The sequence below is a fragment of the Thamnophis sirtalis genome, unplaced genomic scaffold (assembly GCF_051295495.1).
Source record: "Thamnophis sirtalis isolate CommonGarterSnake01/CBP01778 unplaced genomic scaffold, rThaSir2_p1.2 scaffold_11, whole genome shotgun sequence".
Lineage (NCBI taxonomy): Eukaryota > Metazoa > Chordata > Lepidosauria > Squamata > Natricidae > Thamnophis > Thamnophis sirtalis.
The window spans coordinates 4,134,264-4,158,313 of NW_028261391.1; the positions used below are offsets into that span (position 1 = coordinate 4,134,264).

At 48.0% G+C, this 24,050-nt stretch overlaps 1 protein-coding gene across 1 annotated transcript in view; it reads right to left on the minus strand.

Annotated features, from left to right (window-relative positions):
- Nucleotides 1-24,050, minus strand: part of LOC106555386 (solute carrier family 12 member 9-like) — a 120,486-nt gene that overhangs the window by 60,677 nt on the left and 35,759 nt on the right. The window contains exons 7-8 of the mRNA XM_087725076.1: nucleotides 18,182-18,339; nucleotides 13,240-13,322 (exon numbers count right to left, since the gene is read on the minus strand). Coding sequence (XP_087581202.1) covers nucleotides 13,240-13,322; nucleotides 18,182-18,339 — 241 coding nt within the window. The remainder of the gene's footprint in view (nucleotides 1-13,239; nucleotides 13,323-18,181; nucleotides 18,340-24,050) is intronic.

Here is a 24,050-nt window from a genome sequence, read left to right on the forward strand (position 1 = left end):
CCAGGGTGTTTTTCAGGCCCTCCAAAAGGCGTGAAAAGAGCCCAAAAAACAGCCTGTTTTTCTGGCCACTTTGGGGCCTTTCAGGGGGTGTTTTCCGGGGTGTTTTCCAGGCCCCCAAAACAGCTTCAAAACAGCCCCCAAAAACAGCCCGTTTTTCTGGCTGTTTGGGAGCCTTTTGGGGACATTTCCCAGGGTGTTTTTCAGTCCCAAAAAACAGCCCCCAAAACAGCCCGTTTTTCTGGCCGTTTTGGGCGCTTTGGGGGGATGTTTTCCAGGCCCCCAAAACCGCTTGAAAACAGCCCACAAAACAATCTGTTTTTCTGGCCATTTGGGGGTATTTTCCGGGGTGTTTTTCAGGCCCAAAAACGGCTTGCAAACAGCCTGAAAAATGGCCTGAAAACAGTCAAAAAACCCAGGAAAACAGCCTGAAAATGGCCCGAAAAACAATAAAAAAACCCAGCCAAAAACCAGGCATGAGTGTGCCAGTCAGCTGGCCTTCGGGTTTCCGGCGCACACACATGCATGCACATGGACATGAGTTCTTGTTTGGGCACTCGTTGCCGAAAAGGTCCACCATCCCTGACCTAGATGAAGAAACCACAATGGGCTGTGTTTGTAGAACCCGCTCCGTCTCAGGGAAGAAAGCATATTAAAGCTTCGGGTGAGAGCCGGAGTCCCACGGAGAATTACAAATTCTCCCATGGCATTCCGGCTGCGTGACCTGATCTGAATCCAAGGTGGGAGGTGTGGAGAGGAAGGGGTTGGCATCCGGGCACGGAAGAGAGTGGAATCGGAGGAGGGCACTTTCAGAACTCCCGAAGGAAATACGAGACAGAGCTTTCACATATAAATAAGGGCAAACAAGCATTGTGGAATCCCGAAAGGAAAGACAATAATCAATATTTGTGATACAGTAGAAACAACCCCGTGAAGCTCTTAAGGAGCATTTCTAAGTATCTGTGTGATGCGCCCGGGCATCGTTCAGTGGGAAGCCAGGCGCAATGTTGATCAAAGCATCGTCCCCCACTCCACTGGGCAGAAGAGAGGGGAAGGAGCTGGGGAACAGGGCCAGCCCCACAGATTGTAGATCCCACAGCCGTGTTTTGCAAACTTTTGCAAGTTTAGGATATGTGGACGTCAACTCCCAGAATTCCCCAGCAAGCCATGCTGTTTTTTTTCTGCGGTGTTTTTTCAGCAGCCCTGGTTAATTGATGCCTAGGAACTCCTGGTGGTCACCCATCCACATCCCAAATAGTGTTCTGACCGAGGCTTCCCGAGAGCATGAAGCAAATTCCTTGTCCCGACAAAAACTCCTTTTATTAATTGACTGTGAATTCTGCTCATTCTCATCCAGCAAAGTCTTTCCAGGGAGGATTTACAGTCACAAACCTTATCTGGCTTGGAGAGCTGCCAGGCCGAGATCTGCAATACTTGGCAAGGAGCCTCGGAAAGTCACGAACCAATTAAGCGAACTAATTGCCTCCTGCAAACTCCACTCCCCTTTCGCTCCTCTTTTATTCCCTCTGGGAGGGGCCATTCACCATCCATCTGTGGCCTTACTCCCAAGTCAACCCCTGTTCTTTAACTGTTCCCTTCGGCTGGCAACTCTGCGCATGCGCACACTGGGAACAGGCTCCAGCTGTTCTTCTGCCCCACTGATCTCTGACTCTGAAGGCAGCTGATAACAGTCAGACAGCCCTGGTCCCCTCTCTGCCTCCAACACAGAGCCCTCCTCAGAGCTTTCCCCAGACTCCAGGACTGGCCCATCTTCCTCCCCAACCTCCTCACTCTCCGAATCCATAGCCAGTTCCGCTGGCCACTGGCGGGCCACAACGAAGTTGCTAGAGTGGTGTTTCTCAACCATGGTAAGTTTAAGATGTATGGACTTCAACTTCAAACATATGAAGAAGGGTTGCAGGAACTGGGGATGTCTAGTTGAATGAAAAGAAGGACCAGGGGAGACATGATAGCAGCCTTCCAGTATCTCAGGGTCTGCCACAAAGAAGAGGGAGTCAAACTATTCTCCAAGGCACCTGAGGGCAGAACAAGAAGCAATGGGTGGAAACTAATCAAGGAGAGAAGCAACTTAGAACTGAGGAGAAATTTCCTGACAGTTAGAACAATGAATCAGGGGAACAGAAGTTGCCTCCAGAAGTTGTGAATGCCCCAACACTGGAAGTCTTTAAGAAGAGATTAGATAACCATTTGTCTGGAACGGTATAGGGTTTCCTGCCTAGGCAGGGGGTTGGACTAGAAGACCTCCAAGGTCCCTTCCAACTCTGCCATTGTATTGTATACAGGGCCGGGTTTAGATGAAAAGAGGCCCTAGGCTATTCCACCTATGAGGCCCTTTCACCTCTCATTTTTAAGTTTGTAAATTACATGAGAGACAATAAAATACATCATTACTGTGATATATCAATATATATAGCTGGCCTCCCGATGGAGGGCGGCTCTGCTCTGCGGCAAAGGCAGTGAGGCCAGCCGCCTCTCCTGCTGCGCTCAGCTGCCCGGCTCGGCCCCCTCGCCCTCACCTGCCTGGCTGCTGGTGGGCTCCGCGTCGACGGGGCGGCTATTGGGAGCGGCCGCGCCGCTCGCCCGACCGCCGGTGCCGGGAACGTGGGCGGGCTCCCCAACTGCTGCGGCGCTGGAACGATCTTAACCAATACATTTTTATGTTTGTTTATTAGTCATATGCGTAGAATTTCTCCTTATTTTCGGTTCAGTGTTTTAGTGTCCACTGTTTTTAGAATAGTGTAATTTTAATTTTGCTAACAATTTGAATGTAGGCCTCTCTTGATCTTGAGGCCCTAGGATGAAGCCTAGTTAGCCTATAGGAAAACCCGGCCCTGATTGTATAACTCCCAGAATGCTGTTTATTCTGAGGTGTTTTTTTTTAGCAGTCTTGGTTAACTCATGCTCGGGAACTCCTGGTGGTCTCCCATCCGCAGTCCAACCAGTCCTGAAGCTGCTAAGGTTAGCGTGGCATTTCTCAACTTGACAGGCTTGGGATGTGTGGACTTCAACTCCCAGAATCCCCTCGCACAGCATGCTGGCTGAAGAATCCTGGGAGTTGAAGTCTACAGATCTTAAATCTGCCAAAGTTGAGAAACAGTACTATACAGGTAGTCCTTGACTTATGACCACAATGCAGCCCAGAACTTAACTTACGTCGCTAAGTGAAGAATTTGTTAAGTGAGTTTTGCCTTATTTTATGACTTTCCTTGCCACATTTGTTAAGTGAATCACTTGCACTTGTTAAATTAGTAACACGGTTGTTAAGTCAATTTGCTCGTCAGACGTCCCCAAAAAGGAATCACGTGACCCCCAGGACACTGCAACCGTCATAAGCATGATGCTGCAACGGTCGTAAGCGTGAAAAATGGTTGCACGTCCCTCTTCTCAGGGCCATTGGAACTTCAAACGGTCACTCTAACAACCTGCCATGAATCTAGCACCTGTACAGGGGCTTTGTTAGAGGGTAACCTACAAGGGAATGCGGTGGCTCAGACACTAAGCTTGTCGATCAGAAAGATAAGCAGTTTGGCGGTTCGAATCCCTAGCGCCGCGTAATGGAGTGAGCCCCCGTTGCTTGTCCCAGCTTCTGCCAACCTAGCAGTTCGAAAGTATGTAAAAAATGCAAGTAGGAAAATAGGAACCACCTTTGGTGGGAAGGGAACAGCCTTCTATGCGCCTTTGGCATTGAGTCATGCCGGCCACATGACCACGGAGACGTCTTCGGACAGTGCTGGCTCTTCGGCTTTGAAACAGAGATGAGCACTGCCCCCTAGAGTCGGGAACGACTAGCACATATGTGCGAGGGGAACCTTTACATATCTATCTATCTATCTATCTATCTATCTATCTATCTATCTATCTATCTATCTATCTATCTATCTATCTATCTATCTATCTACCATCTATCTATCTATCTATCTATCTATCTATCTATCTATCTATCTATCTATCTATCTATCTATCTATCTAATGGGATGCAGTGGCTCAGTGGCTAAGACGCTGAGCTTGTCGATCAGAAAGGTCAGCAGTTTGAATCCCTGGCGCCACGTAACGGAGTGAGCTCCCGTGACTTGTTCCAGCTTCTGCCAACTTGGCAGTTCGAAAGCATGTAAAAAAAAACGCAAATAGAAAAATAGGAACCACCTTTGGTGGGAAGGGAACAGCCTTCCATGCGCCTTCGGTGTTGAGTCATGCCGGCCACATGACCACGGAGACGTCTTCGTCCAGCGCTGGCTCTTCGGCTTTGAAACGGAGATGAGCGCCGCCCCCTAGTGTTGCGAAACAACTAGCACATATGGGCGAGGGGAACCTTAACCTTAACCTACATCCTGCCCCTAAGTTAAATTCCTCCTGTTTGCACTGGCATCTGGGTGCTTTACAGTTAGCCCCCCCTCCCCCCCCCCCCGGTTTGCCCACTCAAAACAAGCCGGCTCTTTTCAAACCATGGTCCTATCTGCCGGTAATTGCCGAAGGGGTGGGGGCCAGCAGAGACAAGAGGCTGAGATAATTCAAGCTATTTAAGCAATTGGGGACCTCTAGCCGATAGTGAGTTAATAGCGTGCGCCAAGCCGAGATAGTGCCTGGTTACTGTAATGGAGCCGCCGAGGCCGCTCCCGGCTCCCCTGATGCTCGCCTTTGATTTATAATTCATTTAGCGGCTCGTCAAAGCAAAGGAGCCACTTCTGAAAGGCACCGGATGACAGTGCTGAGTGAGCGGGCGAAGCTGAAGGTGATCCCTGCCGTCCGCAAGCACAGATGGGGGTCCCAGGAGCGCCGAGGAGAAAGAAAACCCAAATAGGCCAACATCGGCGGCATTGTTCCAGGTGGTTGGTAAACCTAGTCTGGCGGGAGGGGGACGTTAACGGATCCCATTTGGGGTGCTGGGTCATGGTGGGAAGCCTGCTCAGCTCCCACTGATCATTTCTTTTGGGGAAGGCAGATGTGAGATGGGCCTTCGATCCACGCTTCTCCTTTCGTGTTGATTGTTTTCCCAAGGAGAAAAGGGCTAGCTTAGCACTGGGTGTAATGCACGTTTCTTCTTTTTGAGGACAAGCACTCCTCGGCTTACAACAGTTAGTTCAGGGACCGTTCAGCACACTGAAAGAAGTCAAGTTGACGACCATTTTTCACGCTGACGACCGTTTTCAGTATCCCCATGGTCATTGTGGTCAAAATTCGGACCCGTGTTTATGACCGTTGCAGTATTTTGGGGGTCACATCATCCCCTTTGGAGACCTTCTGACAAGCGAAGCCAGATTCCCTCCTCAACCACTTTGCTCGCTTAACAACGGCAGTGATTTGTTTAACAACGGTGGCAAGAAAAGTCGTAAAATGGGGCAAAGCTGACCTAATAAACGTCTCACTTAGCAACAGAAATTGGGGGAGCCTCAATCACGGTCGTAACTCGAAGACTACCTATACCTGTTTGTCCATCTTCTCAGACTCGTAACACAAGTGTGACTTCTTCCTCCTGCCTGCTTCTGTTGACAAGTGGCAGCTGTCACGTCGCACACAACAGGAGTGGGAAGGGGAGAGTCGCTTCCGCCAAGCAGCCCTCCCCCCCCCGCTTTAATGGTTTCCCCTCCCCCCTTCTTTGCTCCGCAATGTTCTCGGCTGGCTAATGGGGCAATTTTTTTAATTCTTTGCATTACACCGATTTGCCCAATTTGCTGTGCCATTCAGAGAGGCAAAAATAACAGCAGCCGCAGATTAGACGATGGGAGTTCTCCTCCGTTTTGGGAACGGAATCAGTTCGTCTTGCTCCCTATCTAACAAAATGAAATTCAGGGGGGGAAAAGAGTTAAGGTTCTACATTTAGGCAAGAGAAACGGAATGCACAGGGACAGTATAGGTGGTACCTTGCCCAATAGTAGTAGCTGTGAAAGGGATCTTGGAGTCCTAGTGGACAACCATTTAAATAGGAGCCAGCCGTGTGCAGCAGCTGCCAAAAAAGCCAACACAGTTCTAGGCTACATAAACAGAGGGATAGAATTAAGATCACGTGAAGGGTTGATACCACTTTATAAGGCCTTGGTAAAGCCACACTTGGAATCCTGCATTCAGTTTTAGTCACCACGATGTAGAAAAGATGTGGAGACTCTAGAAAGAGTGCAGAGAAGAGCAACAAAGAGGATTAGGGGACTGGAGACTAAAACATATGAAGAATGGTTGCAGGAACTGGGGATGTCTAGTTGAATGAAAAGAAGGACTAGAGGAGACATGATAGCAGTCTTCCAATATCTCAGGGGTTGCTACAAAGAAGAGGGAGTCAAACTATTCTCCAAGGCACGTGAGGGTAGAACAACAAGCAATGGGTGGAAACTAATCAAGGAGAGAAGCAACTTAGAACTGAGGAGAAATTTCCTGACAGTCAGAAGAATTAATCAGTGGAACAGAAATTCCCTGCAGAAGTTGTGAATGCTCCAACACTGGAAGTTTTTAAGAAGATGTTGGATAGCCATTTGTCTGAAACGGTACAGGGTTTCCTGCCTAGGAAGGGGGTTGGACTAGAAGACCTCCAAGGTCCCTTCCAACTCTGCTATTGTATTCTATTGTATTGTATTGTAATTTAATGAAAAGAAGGACCAGGGGAGACATGATAGCAGTCTTCCAATATCTCAGGGGCTGCCATAAAGAAAAGGAAGTCAAGCTATTCTCCAAGGCACCTGAGGGTAGAACAAGAAGCAATGGGTGGAAACTAATCAAGGAGAGAAGCAACTTAGAACTGAGGAGAAATTTCCTGACAGTTAGAACAATGAATCAGTGGAACAGAAGTTGCCTCCAGAAGTTGTGAATGCGCCAACACTGGAAGTCTTTAAGAAGATGTTGGAGAGCCATTTGTCTGAAGTGGTGTAGGGTTTCCTGCCTAGGAAGGGGGTTGGACTAGAAGACCTCCAAGGTCCCTTCCAACTCTGCTATTGTATTGTATTATAAGAATCTTGTCAAAATGGTATCTGTAAGGATGGAGATTTAATGCAAGGAAGCAATAAAAAGGAATTCAATGGCATTTCCCCCCCCACTACGTTCTCCAAGCTGTGAGATTAAGTCTCTTTTCATAAGGCTCCAGGTAACATTATCAAAAAGGAATCTAAAAGACAAGGTTTAAATTTAATCCACTCCGCATGCTGGCTGGGGAATTATGGGAGTTTAAATCTGTGCATGCTGGTTGGGGAATTCTGGGAGTTGAAGTCCATGCATGCTGCCTGGGGAATTCTGGGAGTTGAAGTCCATGCATGCTGCCTGGGGAATTCTGGGAGTTGAAGTCCATGCATGCTGCCTGGGGAATTCTGGGAGTTGAAGTCCATGCATGCTGCCTGGGGAATTCTGGGAGTTGAAGTCCATGCATGCTGCCTGGGGAATTATGGGAGTTGAAGTCCATGCATGCTGCCTGGGGAATTATGGGAGTTGAAGTCCATGCATGCTGCCTGGGGAATTCTGGGAGTTGAAGTCCATGCATGCTGCCTGGGGAATTATGGGAGTTGAAGTCCATGCATGCTGCCTGGGGAATTCTGGGAGTTGAAGTCCGTGCATGCTGGCTGGGGAATTCTGGGAGTTTAAATCTGTGCATGATGGCTGGGGAATTCTGGGAGTTGAAGTCCATGCATGCTGGCTGGGGAATTCTGGGAGTTGAAGTCCATGCATGCTGGCTGGGGAATTATGGGAGTTTAAATCTGTGCATGCTGGCTGGGGAATTCTGGGAGTTGAAGTCCTCATATATTGACCAGGGAATTCTGGGATTTGATGTTCCCTCATGATGGCTGGGGAATTCTGGGAGTTGAAGTCCATGCATGCTGCCTGGGGCATTCTGGGAGTTTAAATCTGTGCATGATGGCTGGGGAATTCTGGGAGTTGAAGTCCATGCATGATGGCTGGGGAATTCTGGGAGTTGAAGTCCTCATATATTGACCAGGGAATTCTGGGATTTGATGTTCCCTCATGATGGCTGGGGAATTCTGGGAGTTGTCTCTTAAACTCTTGAAAGGGCCAACATTGATTTACAAAGACCCTTCTATGAGAGCAGAGCAGGGGTGGGTTTCAACCGGTTCGCGGCGGTCCCTGCGAACCGGTTGGTCACCGAACCCGGAAGTAAGAAACTTCCGGGAACGGCAAAGGGCGCGCCTGCCCGCCCGCGGTCCTTACCCGTTTTTGACAAGTTCTGCGCTTCCACGCATGCGCAGGACGCATACAGCGCCTACGCGATCGTCCAGGAGCAGCTGAAGCGTCGCGCAGACGCTAGTACGCATGCGTGCACCGCGCGCGTGCACGAGGACACCGCCGGCCCCGTTCCAACCGAACCGGTTGGAACGGGGCGAGAAACCCACCCCTGGAGCAGAGCCATGCTTCGCAGAAGCTTAGCACTTCTTATATAGGCCAAAGCAGAGCCCTACCCCTTAGCCAACAATACCCACCCCCACCCACCCCCTCCCACAGATCAAAAAACTTTTCCAACTTTTTCTAACGCGATTTCTCTCTTCTTGGCTGAACCTTGGCAAACTTTTTGATCAAACGCAGATCTCCCCTATTGCCTTTCTAATGCATTTTTATCCCCACATTTCCAAATGAAGTGGCTCTCTCAAAAAAATTGGTCTCTGGAGGAAGCGAGACACTATAAACCTAGGCTGGGTAGATCAAAATGTTATTTGGAAGATAAGGCCATGAATGCAGTATCCCGGGAAAGTATTTTCGGACTTTTTAAACGTTTCTGGATGGAATTTTAATCATGTTCTCATAAGCCCTTCGCGGCGATTTCTCAGTGTAGTCAGCAGACACTCCAGCCTTGCTTATATTTACTACCGATAGAGCCGTTCTCTCAAGAACATCATCAGGGGGGGCAAAAAAGTCAAAATGGTGGCCAAAGCTGCATGATAAAGTCTCAATATCTATGGAAGTGGACTAGCCATGGGTGGGATTCAGTCTTCCAATATTGAATTGAATTGAATTGAATTTATTGCACTTATATGCTGCCCTTTTCCCCGAAGGGGACTCAGGGCGGCTCACAATCCAAGTCAGGGAAGGGAATACAGATAAGGGATAAAAAAGACGAACAAAACAATACACAATTTAAAAGCACACAACAACCATACCATTCGAGGGGGGGGGGGCAAAAGCTCTTTAGCCCCAGGCCTGTCGGAACAGCCAGGTTCTAAGGGCTATGCGGAAGGCCTGGAGGATGGTGAGGGTTCGAATCTCCACGGGGAGTTCGTTCCAGAGGGTCAGAGCAGCCACAGAGAAGGCCCTCCTCCGGGTAGTCGCCAGCCGACACTGGCCGGCGGATGGAATTCGGAGGAGGCCAATATCTCAGGGGTTGCCACAAAGAAGAGGGAGTCAAACTATTTTCCAAGGGACCTAATCCAGGAGAGAAGCAACTTAGAACTAAGGAGAAATTTCATGACAGTGAGAAAAATTAATCAGTGGAACTACTTGCCTCCAGAAGTTGTGAATGCCCCAATACTGGAAGTCTTTAAGAAGATGTTGGATAGCCATTTGTCTGGAACGGTATAGGGTTTCCTGCCTAGGCCGGGGGTTGGACTAGAAGACCGCCAAGGTCCCTTCCAACTCTGCTATTGTATTGTATTGTATAATATAGATCTATTTCAAGCTATTTCGCTCTCATCAGCTAGCCATACCCTTACTGAGATTCGAACCTGGGCTGTTTTTACATATTAGGTAGTTGTATTAGCCTCTAAGCCACATACCAAGTGCATAACACTTAATCATTTCCTTGGCTCAACTGATAAGGAAGGAGAGCTTGTGGCTTAAAGGCTAATACAACTACCTAATATGTAAAAACAGCCCAGGTTCGAATCCCACTAAGGGTATGGCTAGCTGATGAGAGCTAAATAGCTTGAAATAGATCTATACTAGTCTCCCTTTATTTATTTATCAGCACAAAGGAAATACATATACATACATATACATGCGTGCGTGTGTGTGTGTGTACACACACACACACACACACACACACACACACACACACACACATACAAGGCAGGATAAAACAACCTGGAATTGGGCATGTCTAGTTTAATGAAAAGAAGGACTAGGGGTGATATATATGTGTGTGTGTGTGTGTGTGTGTGTGTGTGTGTGTGTGTGTGTGTGTGTGTGTGTGTATGCATGCATGCATATACATATATGTTGTGACTCAGCAGATGTCTGCTGTGAGTCTTTTCGGGATACAAGATTCATTATGCAGCTTGTTAGAGGCAGGTTTGGAGATAAAAGGACAGATGCTGCCACGCCCGTCGCAGGAGTCAACGTTCCTTCGTGCGTTCCTGGGTTCGTACAACATTGCTTGATACACTTGGATAAGTGCTTTGGTGTTTCATGTAACCCTGATTCGTGGAGACTTTGGAAGAGTTGTTTTGTATTCTGTTATCTGCTTGAAAGAGACTGTATTTCTGTTATTTTTGGGCTCGAAGCCAGTTTGAACTGAGAACTGATAAAGAAAGTTCCTTTTAAGTTTAATTGTCTGCCGTTTGTTAAGAGCCGTGAAGGGGGGACAGAACACACACACATACACACATATCTCAAGACAACAAGAAAGCCTCACACAGTTTTCTCTGGGTCTGTCCTGAATTCTACACTATTTAACGTCACTGATGTCCCCACTGGGTTTCTGGGCATTGTCCTGATTTATTTGTTCAATCAATTTATATACCGTCTTGCGTCTCAAGAAAAGAAAAATAGACAGATGCATATTTCTAGCGTGTCCCGCCAGGGCAATTTTTTATCTCACTTTGTCTTCCGGGCGACAGTTCGAGAGGCATCCGAAGGCTCGGCGATGACAACCAAAGTGGTAAGAAATTATCGGGTGCCCTTTATTCGGATGACGATCAAATTGTTTAGCCTCCTCCGCTATTTCATCCCCTTGCACCAAGGGGAGGACTCACATCTATCCCTGCTCCTTCACAAGTCATCCTCGATGTACGACCACAATGGGGAGGAGAATGTCCATTGTTAAGTGAGGAAATTGTCAAGTGGGGAAGTTGTTAAGTGAATCGCGCCCGAAGTTACAAGTTTTTTTTGCCATTGTTGTTAAGGCAACCATGGAAGTTGTTATAAGTCAAGGACCAGATTTTTGGGGATTTTGTGGACCGATTAGGAACAGAGGTGAGCCTCAACATCTGGTGGGCCAGGCGGTTGTTCCAGGGATAGTGGTGAGGGCAGCAGAAGCAATGGAATTGGCTAAACTATTACCGTATTTTTCAGAGTATAAGACGCACCTTTTTCCCTCAGGCTGAAAATCTGGATGCGTCTTATACACTGAATGCAGCATTTCTTGCCTCACGAAACGCCGCCCCCTTCACCAAAATGGCTGTGCAGAGCCTTTAGGAGGCTTCCAAAGTGCTCCTTGGGGCTGGGAGCAGAAATGAGCGAAGAACAGGCTGTTTTTTCCTCAATTTTGCCCCCCCCCCAGCCCCCAGGAGCACCCTATAAGCCTCCTAAAGGCTATTCATGCCCTTGGGGGGGATGGGCCCGTTTTTGTGAAAAATGAGCTGTTTTGGGGAGGTCTGCAGAGTGCAAAGCCTTTTTTTTTTTTAATTTGCCTCTTCAAAATCTTGGTGCGTCTTATGCTCCCAAAAATACGGTAGTCAGTGGAACGGCCTGCCTCTGGAAGCTGTGGGTGCTCCAACAACTGGAGGCTTTTAAGAAGACATCGGACCCCCATTTCTCTGAAACGGTAGAGGGTTTCCTGCTTGAGCAACAGGTTGAACTAGAAGACCTTCAAAGTCCCTTTCCAGCTCTGCTATTCTGTTCTTAAAAGTTCTTCCCAAAGTTTCCAAAACTGCTCACCATTTAAATGACAGTGGGGCTAGCTCTCCTCCCACCACCAGGGGGCAGCACCCACAACACTTTGGTTGATCTCAGAAAGACATCCTTGACTCTCAGCTGTTCATTCAATGACCATTCCAAGCTACAACAGTGGGAAAAAGTGACAACTGTTTTTCACATTCATGATTGTTGCAGCATCTCCATGGTCAAGTGATCAAATTTAGCAATAGCAATAGCAATAGCAGTTAGACTTATATACCGCTTCATAGGGCTTTCAGCCCTCTCTAAGCGGTTTACAGAGTCAGCATATCTCCCCCAACAACAATCCGGGTCCTCATTTCACCCACCTCGGAAGGATGGAAGGCTGAGTCAACCTTGAGCCGGTGAGATTAGAACCGCTGAACTGCAGATAACAGTCAGCTGAAGTGGCCTGCGGTACTGTACCCTAACCACTGCGCCACCTCGGCTCTTTCACCCCCTTGGCAACTGGTTCGTATTTCCGACGGTTGCAATGGCCTGAGATCATGTGATCATCTTTTGCGACCTTCTGACAAACAATCAGTGGGGAAGCTAGATTTGCGGTGATTTATTTAACAGTTGTGGCAAGGAAGGTAGTAAAATGGGGGCAAAACTCACTTAACAACCATCTCGCTTAGCAACGGAATATGTTGGGCTCAATTGTGGACGTAAGAGGAGAACTACCTGTATTCCCTTGAACTTAAACTAATCCAGTCCTTCCTTTAAACGGTTTAGCTCCAAGAAAGCAAAATTCATGGTTTGTGCTAATGGATAGGATGAGATGTTACTGTTGGGGCCGGCCAGCAGAGCTGGCGGCAGATTCGGAGAGTGAGGAGGTTGGGGAGGACGATGGGCCAGTCCTGGAGTCTGGGGAAGGCTCGGAGGAGGGCTCTGTGTTGGAGGCAGAGGGGGGGCCAGGGCCGTCCGACAGTTATCAGCTGCCTTCAGAGTCAGAGATCAGTGGGGCAGAAGAACAGCTGGAGCCTGTTCCCAGTGTGCGCGTGCGCAGAGATGCCAGACGAAGGGAAGAGCTAAAGAACAGGGGTCGACTTGGGAGTAAGGCCACAGGTGGACGGTGAATGGCCCCTCCAAGAGGGAATAAAAGAGGAGCGAAGGGGGAGTGGAGTTTGCAGGAGACAATTAGTTCGCTTCATTGGCTCCTGACTCTCTGAGGCTCCTTGCCAAGTTCTGCAGATCTCAGCCTGGCAGCTCTCCAAGCCAGATAAGGTCTGTGACTGTAAATCCTCCCTGGATTGACTTTGCTAGATGTGAGTGAGCAGAATTCACAGCAAATTAATAAAAGGGTTCTTTGTCAGAACAAAGAGTTTGCTTCATGCTCTCGAGAAGCCTCAGTCAGAACAGTTCCCTGGCTAGGCATGTCGTGTGAACACATAGAAAGATAAGAAAGGGAGGAAGCACTGAACTCACCTGTACAAGGATCCAGGAGAAGATGACAGCTACCCAGGGGTTTCCACCAGCCGATGTCCGCTTCGCTGGGCCCAAAACTTTGCCTTTATCACAAGGCCAGGCAGGGCAGAGAGAGAGAGAAAAAGAAGTATTCCATTAGGATCGATGGTTGTATAAACATTTCTTTTTGGCGTAATTAATTGAGGAAGATTTTTCTGCACAGCTCCAGAAGATCACGGCAGAAAGCCTCTTTAATCAAATCTCGTCCTTTAGATCAGTTTTTTTTTCAACCACTGCAACTTTAAGATCTGTGGACTTCAACTCCCAGAATTCCTCTGAAGATATGTGGCCTTCGACTGGCTGGGGAATTCTGGGAGTCGAAGTCCACAGGTTGTAAAATTGCCAAAGTTGAGAAACACTGAAGGTTTAAGGAAAAACAAAATGAACAGGTACAGTATATGGGTACCTGGCTCAATAGTAGTAACCGGGAGAGGGATCTTGGAGTCCTAGTGGACAACCATTTAAATAGGAGCCAGCCGTGGGCAGCAGATGCCAAAAAAGCCAACACAGTTCTAGGCTGCATAAACAGAGGGATGGAATCAAGATCACGTAAAGGGTTAATACCACTTTATGATTCCTTGGTAAGGCCACACTTGGAATCCTGCATTCAGTTTTGGTCGCCATGATGTAGAAAAGATGTGGAGACTCTAGAAAGAGTGCAGAGAAGAGCAAGAAAGAGGATTAGGGGACTGGAGACTAAAATATACAAAGAACGGTTGCAGGAACTGGTTTAATAGAAAGAAGGACTAGGGGAGACATGATGGCAGTCTTCCAATATCTCAGGGGTTGCCACAAAGAAGAGGGAGTCAAGCTATTCTCCAAGGCACCTGAGGGTAGAACAAGAAGCAATGGGTGGAAACTAATCAAGGAGAGAAGCAACTTAGAACTGAGGAGGAATTTCCTGACAGTGAGAACAATTAATCAGTGGAACAGAAGTTGCCTCCAGAAGTTGTGAATGCTCCAACATGGGAAGTTTTAAAGAAGACGTTGGATATCCATTTGTCTGAAGTGGTGTAGGGTTTCCTGCGTAAGCAGGGGGTTGGACTAGAAGACCTCCAAGGTCCCTTCCAACTCTGCTATTCCATTCTAAAGCTTCCATCTCACAAGCAGTGTTAAAAAGATGAAAATTTTAACTAGTTCTCTCCAGTTTAGGTATTACCAGCCCCAATTTTAAAAAGTATGATTGCATGGGTTTTTTTTCCCCTAAAAAATGAGATGTCAGGCACTCTCTGAGAACAGAATATTCCTTTCTGCCAAAGAAAGGGAAAGGACCAGAAGCAGATTTTCCAAGAACTTGATGGATTCATAATGATCTAACATAATAACTGAAAATGAAGTGGGAGCCTTTATTCTCGGTCAATATGTCCAGAGTCTCGAAATCCTTGGCTGTGTTTACTACTCGGGGTAGGGAACTCCACAAGCCAGTCGCATGCTGAGTAAAATTATCCTTCCTTTTGTATGCCCTCAATCAGTGCCCATTAAGCTTCAGGAGATGAACTGCAGTTGTAAAATAAGAAGAGGGGAAAAAAATATCTTTGCCTTCTCTAATGTTCTCGGCGCCATGCAGAACTTTAGGGAGGCAGTCCTCGACTTACGACCACAGTGGAGCCCAAAATTTCTGTTGTTAAGGGAGGCATCGGTTAAGCGAGCTTTGCCCCATTTTACAACTTTGCTTGCCACGGGTGCTTAAGGGAATCACTGCAGTCAGTAACCTGGTTGTTAAGTGAAATTTGCCCCATTTTGCGATCCTTTTTCCGTAGTCGTTATGTGAATCACTGCAGCAGTTAAGTTAGTAAGACGGTTGTTGAGAGCGAATCCGGCTTCCCCATTGACTTGGCGTGTCAGAAGGTCGCAAAAGGGAATCACGTGATCCCGGGACGACTGCAACCGTCAAAAATATGAACCAGTTGCCAAGGGTCTGGATTTTGATCATCTATCATACTGTTATAGCAATAACCCTTAGACTTATACACCGCTTTACAGTGCTTTACAGCCCTCTCTAAGCGGTTTACAGAGTCAGTCTCTTGCACCCCAACAATCTGGCTCCTCAAGTCACGGGAGCTCACTCCGTTACGCAGCGCTAGGGATTCGAACTGCCTTTCTGATCGACAAGCTCAGCATCTTAAGCCACCGAGCCACCACGTCCCATTTTAACCCGCCCCCACCTCATTTAAGTAGAGCCCCCCCCCAAATGTGGAACCCATTTTCTTGATGCACAAAGCCAAAACTTCCCATTTCTTGGGTGCCCAGAGAAAGGATTTATATTTATCAAAGGTGGTTTTTTTTGGTCATTTCTGCCTGACAATTCTGTGACTTTATTAACTCTTTTGTTTTTATTGTGGTGGGAAAACAAAGAGACAATGCATATGTTCTTTATTACGGTGCGTTTATATTTCGGCAAACTGCAGCGGATTCTGTAAGGTCTGAAGGGCAGAAATTTTATTTATTAAAACTGTAATTCTACCCTCTCTCTGGGTAGCCATGTGCAGATTTCTTGGCTTTTTCCAACACCATTCTTGGGCATACCTCGCCTGCCTTCCTGGCCGTTTGCTAGAAAAATATATGTTCCTGGTAGGATAATGTGTTTCTAGCAAGAGGCCAAGACAAGTCCAAAACCCTCACTAGAGCAATGCTTTATTAGGGTCAATCCAGACACCATAATATAATGAGTAAAGAAATTCTCTAACTGCATCTGGTAATATTGTTCCGGCCGCCGAAATAAAGCAGAGGGAGAGAGAGAGAGAGAGATTTGTACTGGGGAAAATGCTCAAAGAGATGTATATGTTTCTTTCTTTTTAGAAAAAAAAAATTATATATGGCAGGGCTTATGAAGGAGATCAGTTTCATCCACTACTGGGCAGGATAGAAATGGTTTCCCTCAACTAATGTTCCAATTCCTCTTTCCACTCATAAAGTAAAATAAAATAAAACTTCCTTGGGGTTGAGCTCGATAGCAGAGACGTGTGGAGTTCTCGTACTGCACAAATTGGATGCCCTTGACTTCTTTCGCAGAGATTCGTTCAACTTCTCCGCCGCTCGTAACGGTGGCTTTCTATGTGGTGCCCCATCCATCAACTCGCCTGGCCAGGCCTAGCTTTTTCAAGAGGAGCTTGGCCGCCTGAGTGAATCGTCGCTCATCCAAACGCCACGTTATTCTTTTAGTCAGAAACCCCCATCTCACGCCTCACGGATCAATCATAACTGGGCAGGGGTGAAATCCAGCGGGTTCTAACAGGTTCTGGAGAACCGGTAGCGAAAAATTTGAGTAGTTCGGAGAACCAGCAAATGCCACCTCTGGCTGGCCCCAGAGTGGGGGGTGGGAATGGGGATTTTGCAGTATCCTTCCCCCAGGAATGGGGCGGGAATGGGGATTTTGCAGTATCCTTCCCCCAGGAATGGGGCGGGAATGGAGATTTTGCAGTATCCTTCCCCTGGGAATGGAGATTTTGCAGTATCCTTCCCCTGGAGTGGGGTGGGAATGGGGATTTTGCAGTATCTTTCCGCTGGGAATTAGGATTTTGCAGTAACATTCCCCTAGGAATAGAGATTTTGCAGTATCCTTCCCCCAGGAATGGGGTGGGAATGGAGATTTTGCAATATCCTTCCCCCAGAAATGGAGATTTTGCAATGTCCTTCCCCTGGGAATGGAAATTTTGCAGTATCCTTCCCCTGGAATGAGGTGGGAATGGAGATTTTGCAATATCCTTCCCCTGGGAATGGAGATTTTGCAGTATCCTTCCCCTGGAGTGGGGTGGGAATGGGGATTTTGCAGTATCTTTCCGCTGGGAATGGGGATTTTGCAATAACATTCCCCTAGGAATAGAGATTTTGCAGTATCCTTCCCCCAGGAATGGAAATTTTGCAATGTCCTTCCCCTGGGAATGGAGCTTTTGCAGTATCCTTCCCCTGGAATGAGGTGGGAATGGAGATTTCGCAGTGTCCTTTCACTGCCACGCCTACCAAGCCACACCCTCAGAACCGGTAGTAAGAAAAAATGAATTTCACCACTGCAACCTGGGCCATGTGCTGTTAGTGGCAACATTTCTCACTGTGTTCATGCATTGTGGCTTGCTGTGAATGTACCACAATTAGCACCCCCCCCCCCCAATTATTTATTTACTGTGTGACATTGAAGACATGGATAGAAGTAGTACAGACTTAAAGAAAATAAAAATGTAGAAAAAGAACATAATAGAATAATACACAAAAGCTAGAGATAGGGGGTCAATTTTGTACGGTGTAAGAAATTCAAGAAGTAAAATACACGTAGTCCTCGACTTACAACCATTCATTTAGTGACCATTAGAAGTGACTAGAGCAGGGGTCTCCAAACCTGGCAATTTTAAGACTTGCGGACTTCAACTCCCAGAATTCCTCAGCCGGCCTCCAAGCCTGACAACTGTAAGACTTGCGGACTTCAACTCCCAGAATTCCTCAGCCGGCCTCCAAGCCTGACAACTGTAAGACTTGCAGACTTCAACTCCCAGAATCCCTCAGCCGGCCTCCAAGCCTGACAACTGTAAGACTTGCGGACTTCAACTCCCGGAATCCCTCTGCCGGCCTCCAAGCCTAACAACTGTAAGACTTGCGGACTTCAACTCCCAGAATTCCTCAGCCGGCCTCCAAACCTGACAACTGTAAGACTTGCGGACTTCAACTCCCAGAATTCCTCAGCCGGCCTCCAAGCCTGACAACTGTAAGACTTGCGGACTTCAACTCCCAGAATTCCTCAGCCGGCCTCCAAGCCTGACAACTGTAAGACTTGCGGACTTCAACTCCCAGAATCCCTCTGCCAGCATGGCTGGCAGAGGGATTCTGGGTGTTGAAGTCCGCAAGTCTTAAAGTCGCCTAGTTTTGAAACTTTTGTTCTACAGCACTGCTATGTTCTTCTCTGGTTACTCACCGAAGAGGTCATCTTTGGCCAAAGCGTAAAGGATCCGTGAGGCCCCAATTAGGTTGCTCATGGCGGCTGAGAGAGTGGAAAAGTAGACCCCGATGATGACAAACGGGGGCCAGATGTTGATGTCCTTCAAAAAGCTGTAGTCCCGCTGGAGAAGAAACCTAGAGAAAGAAAAACGTAGCTAGAAGAACATTGTGGGATGAAATCACCTAGGCAACACCTGATTATGATAATGTCCATAATCTTGAGGTATTACAGTATATTTGAGGCATAACTCCCTGGGTTTGCAAAAAAACAGGACCATCAGTTTAAAAATATATCTCTGCCAAGATACTACAGGTAGTTGTTGTGGCCTGCAAGCAGCCAATGGATTCGGACAGTGAGGAGGTTGGAAGGAACCTGGGCCAGTCCTGGAGTCTGGGGAAGGCTCTGATGAGGGCTCTGTGTCAGAGGCAGAGAGGGGACCAGAGCCGTCCGACAATTAACAGCTGCCTTCGGAGTCAGACATCAGTGAGGCAGAAGAACAGCTGGAGCCTGTTCCTAGTGTCCGCATACGCAGAGTTGCCAGCCGAAGGGAACAGTTAAAGAACAAGGGTTGACTTGGTAGTAAGCCACAGGTGGATGGTGAATGGCCCCTCCCAGAGGACATAAAAGAGGAGCGAAAGAGGAGTGGAGTTTGCAGGAGACAATTAGTTTGCTTCATTGGTTCGTGACTCTCCGAGACTCCTTGGACCAATCGCCACGCGATTGTGATTGTGAATTCTAATCTCACTTTTGGCCTGAAAGCCAGCTGGGTGACTTTGGGCTGATCACCAGGAGACTGTGAGTTCGAGTTCTGCCTTAGGTGTCGAAGTTGGCTGGGTGACTTTGGGCGGATCCCTTTCCCTCAGGCCAATCCCCCTTACAGTGTTGTTGTGGGGAAAATATGAGAAGGAAGAAGTATTAGGTATGTCCTCAATGAGTTAACTTATTACAAAGTAATAAAGGAGGTATTAAACATCTAATAAATAAATAAACAGCAACTCAACCCAGTTGGTGAAATAACTGGGAAGAAACTTTTCGTATCCTTCAAAGAGATCCCGCCTTAATATGCTCATTATAAAATGGGTGCCTATTTTTGCAGTTTCCAATATTCCCTATTTATTCCCAATTCCAGCCTTAAAGAGACTTTACAGCTAGTCCTTGACTTACAAACATTCGTTTTTTGCAGTTTCCAATATTCCCTATTTATTCCCAATTCCAGCCTTAAAGAGACTTTACAGCTAGTCCTTGACTTACAAACATTCATTTAGTGGCCATTCAAACCTATTACTGCACTGAAAAAGTAACATGACTTGTTTTTCACACTTACGACTGTTGCAGAGCCCCCATGGTCACATGACCAAAATTCAGACTCATGGCAACTGACTTGTATTTATGACGGTTGCAGTGTCCTGGGGTCATTTGATCCCTTTTTGTGACCTTCTGACAAGCAAAATCAATGGGGAAGCCTGATTCCGTTAACCATCATGTCACTAACTTATCAACTGTGGTGATTCACTTAACAACTGTGGCCAGAAAGGTTGTAAAAATGGAACAAAACTCGCTTAACTGTCATTCTCAGTAACGGAAATTAGAGGTTCAATTGGGGTCGTAAATCAAGAACCACCTGCAGGGGTGGCATCCTATCGGTTTAACAACCGGTTCGCTGAGCACACGCTTAAACCTGAGCGTGCTTTGCTCATGTGCGTCTCTGACATGCCTGATGCGCACTGGGCGCGCAAGTTCACAGGAAAACAGCTGAGGTGCGGCAAATCCACTTTGCCGCGTCGATCAGCTGGGTTGAAAAACAAGGAAATAAAGGTGAGTATAATCCAGGAGTGGGCAGCCAGGCACACCTGAAGGTCCCAGTTTGCTCGGAGCTACCGGTTCGTCTGAACCGGGCCGAATCGGTGGAATCCCACCCCTAACCGCCTGTATTGAAATCTTGCTTGCTGGCCTTGTCCTCTTCCAGGACCTGCGGGCTTCGTCACATCGTCACACCTGCAGAAGAAGGTATCACCACTACCACCACCACAATGGCAGCCGTCTCTACACCTTCCCCGAGGTCAAAAAAGCCCGCCAAATCAATCCCTGGTCACTTTGTAATCACTTCCCTCATTTTTACGAGACAGCAGCTGATGGAAACGCCGGCGCCTCAGAAAGCCAGACGGGCAAAATTCAATAAAGCAACTAAAAAGAGAAGATACCTTAACTTTTTGCTAAGACATCAAACTGTACAAATGGCTGGGATGTAATTGGATTTTAACAAGAGGCAGTGAGCAGGTGGGAGATAAATTTGCATGGGCTATCAAAGCTGCTGTCTTTTTGGCAATTAATAGCTAATTAGCCTTAAAATTGATCACCTCACTGGGAAGTGCAGGGGATTGGATAGTTTGGGGCTTCGGGGGACCATTCTGGACGTTCGGGGACCAGGCAGCGGCCTTCTGTCTTCTCTGAACAGGTGGACGGAGAGGCTGCGGAACTCCTGCTTGGAAACCAGGAGCCGCAGAGGACATTTGTGATGGTTGTAGAGCCTTTAACTCACGGTCTGTGCTGGGAGATCGCCTTGGGGCCGCAGCCCCACTATTTGAATGTGAGGCCTAGAGCACGGTTTAACAACCTCAGCAGCTTAATCTTCAAGGTTTGGTGGATGCTGGGACTCTAAAACCGTCATGGCGAGCGATGGTACGTGTGCCACGCAGAGCCATTTCTGAGGGCACACAAGCTCTCCTGTCAGTTCCAGCGTGCGCATGATTTTCGGCCATTTTATGCCCTCCAGAGGCTTCAGGAAGCTTCCCTGAAGCCTCCGGAAGGCGAAAAACAGCCCAATGCACAAACCGGAAGTTCGGGCTTCTGGTTTGCGTGTTGGGCTGTTTTTCTCTCTCCGGAAGCTTCAGCGAAGCCTCCGGAGGGCGAAAAAAGGAGCTGTTTTCACCCTCCTCAGGCTCTTAGAAGCCTCTGGAAACTGGAGAGGGTGAAAAATGGACCTAACGGGCCCACTGGAAGTCAGAAAACGGGCCGTTTCTGGTCCCCAGAGAGCCTCCGGGGAGGGGCGGGGGCAGCCGTTTTCACCCACCCCAGGATCCTAGAAAGCCATGCGCAGATGCGTGGGGCAGCGTGGGGAGGATCACGCACGCATGCACAGGGGGCACAGCGCAGGGGGGCATTAAATTATGGCGGTGGGCACGCGGACTCGAACCGATCTGAACCAGCTGAATCAGACCCCTGATTAAGGAGCTGGAAATTGAAAAATATAAATAGCAGTTACTGGAATTGGGTAGGTCTAGTTTAATGAAAAGAATAACAAAGGGTGACATGTTAGCAATGTTCCAATATTTGCGGGCCTGCCACAAAGAGGGGGTCAAGCTATTCTCCAAAACACCTGAGGACAGGACGAGTAGCAATGGGGGGAAACTAATCAAGGAGGGACGCAACCTAGAAGTAAGGAGGAATTTCCTGACAGTGAGAACAATTTATCACTGGAACAATTTGCCTTCAGAAGTTGTAAACGCTCCAACACTGGAGGTGTTTAAGAAGAGACTGGACAACCATTTGTCTGAAATGAATATCAGCAGACAAGCCTAGACCGACTGATAGTTTACTTCTCAGTGCAGCAGACTCCTTTCTCAAGTTTCTGTTTCAATTCTCTGCACAGACTCAGATCTGTTTAAGCTCCCATTGGCTGACCTTGTTCCCATGTCTCTCCCAGTCATGAATACTTTAACAACAACTATAGTGATTTGCTTAACCACCATGGCAAAAAGGTGGTAATGGCTGGCTGGGGAATTTTAGGAGTAGAGATCCTCACGCTTTTGAATTGAACTGAAGTCCACACATCTTCATTTGCCGACATGCTAACTGGGGAATTCTGGGAATTGAAGTCCACACCTCTTCAAAAATTCCCAAGGTTGAGAAATACCGCAAGAAACTTTGAAGCATACCTGATCTTTGAAATCAGCTCATGCTATTGTGAGGCTGGGTAGAGAAAAAGGAACAAAGGGGCAGCCAAGGGGCCTATTAAGCATTTCAGAGTGGGGGAGGGAGAAATGGCCAAGGCGGGGGTGGGTGGGTAGGTGGGTTGCGCAAGATGTCAGGCACTGGTTTGTGAGCGGTCCTGTCCCCTGTCATTATGAGCAATGGCCATGCATTAAGGTATTAGAACATGACAGCTATAATTCTAACCAATTCCTGCTGGCTGGCCCAGCCTCGCACGATTTATAGAAGCACTTTGCAGAGCAGAAAATTAACAAGCCATGCGCTCCGAGAACAAGGCAGGCAGGCGTGCTCTCTCTCCTCCGTACCCCCACCCAGGCATGTATACACACACACATACACACAGAGGGAGGGACGGAGAGAGAGAGAGAGAGAGAGACGCAAGCACGTTTTATCCAAAGTCTGATTTGTAGATTGGCACGCACAAAAAAAACCCATCATCTTTTATCCAAATCCTGTTTTGCAAAACTCCCCTGGATTGGAGATGTGGAACCCAGTGGTGGTATTCAGCCAGTTTGGACCGGTTCGGGCGAACCGATAGTTGCGACCTGCAGGTAGGGTCCGCACGCTCACCCACCCCATCGCTATGCCGTCCTATTTAGCCATGTTTTCTAAGCCGCGTGTACGGACGCAAGACATGCACGGAGCAAAGGGTATGCGTGGAAGGCGCGCGCACATGCTCACATTTTCGATGCGTGGCAAACCGGTGGTAAAATTATGGGAAAACCCACCTCTGGTGGGACCTCCCCCCCCCCTCCTTAAGGCACCCTCCTTCCCTCCCATGGGATTCTGCCCCAAGGAAAGGCATTTTTCTGGATGTCTGGGACATGCAAATGTGTTAGAACGTGTGTGTGTGTTTGTTGGAGGGGGGGGGGCTCCGTGTGTAGAACAGAACAGAGCTAGAAGGGCCCTTGGAGATCTTCTAGTCCAACCCCCTGCTCAAGCAGGAGATCTTATACCGATCTAGATATTTGGCTGTCCAGTCGCTTCTTAAAAGCCTCCAGTGATGGAGGACCCACAACTTCACACTTGGGAATTCCACATGGCTTCTCCGCTTGATTGGTTTCCACCCATTTCTTCTTCTCCTGCCTTCAGGTACTATAGCGAATAGGTTGACCTCCCTCGTTTATGGCAGCCCCTCGAATATTGGAAGACTGCTATCATGTCACCCCTAGTTCTTCTTTTCTCTGTAAACTAGCCGTACCCAATTCTTGCAACCGTTCTTCATATGCTTTTGTCTCCAGGTCCTGAATCATCATAGTTGTTTATTATTTTACAATTGACTAAACTGTTTATGATTGATTAAAATTGGGATGCTGGGCAACTGAAATAGAACAGAGCTGAGAGGGACCTTGGAGGTTTTCTAGTTCTAGTTTCTACTCCTGCTCAAGCAGGAGGCCCTATGCCAGTGATGGTGAACCGGTATGGTGCAACAGGGCCCGGTGTCTACCACATGAATGCGCGCAGCACGCATCCTTACCTCCTGCGAAACTCCATGACACCTCTGCGACACTCCAGCTGGTCGGTGGAGCATTTCGCAGGCGCCGTACGCTCCATGCACGTGTGTGGAAACACCGAAAAGCTCAAATACCAGTAAGGAGCACGGGCCGGTGGGCCCTCCAGAGCACTGTACTGGAACGGTACCCAGTGCTTCTGGCAAGCCCCAGTACGTCCGTACCAGGACGTACCGGTTGTAACCCACCACTGTGGAGAACCTATGGCACGTGGGCCAGAGGTGGCCCACAGAGCCATCTCTATGGGCATGCGCACCATCGCCATCTGCTCTTCCGGGTTCCATCATGCAAATGTGCACTGGACAACTGGGCCGGTGTGCATGTGTGCGGCAGCCATCTGCTCT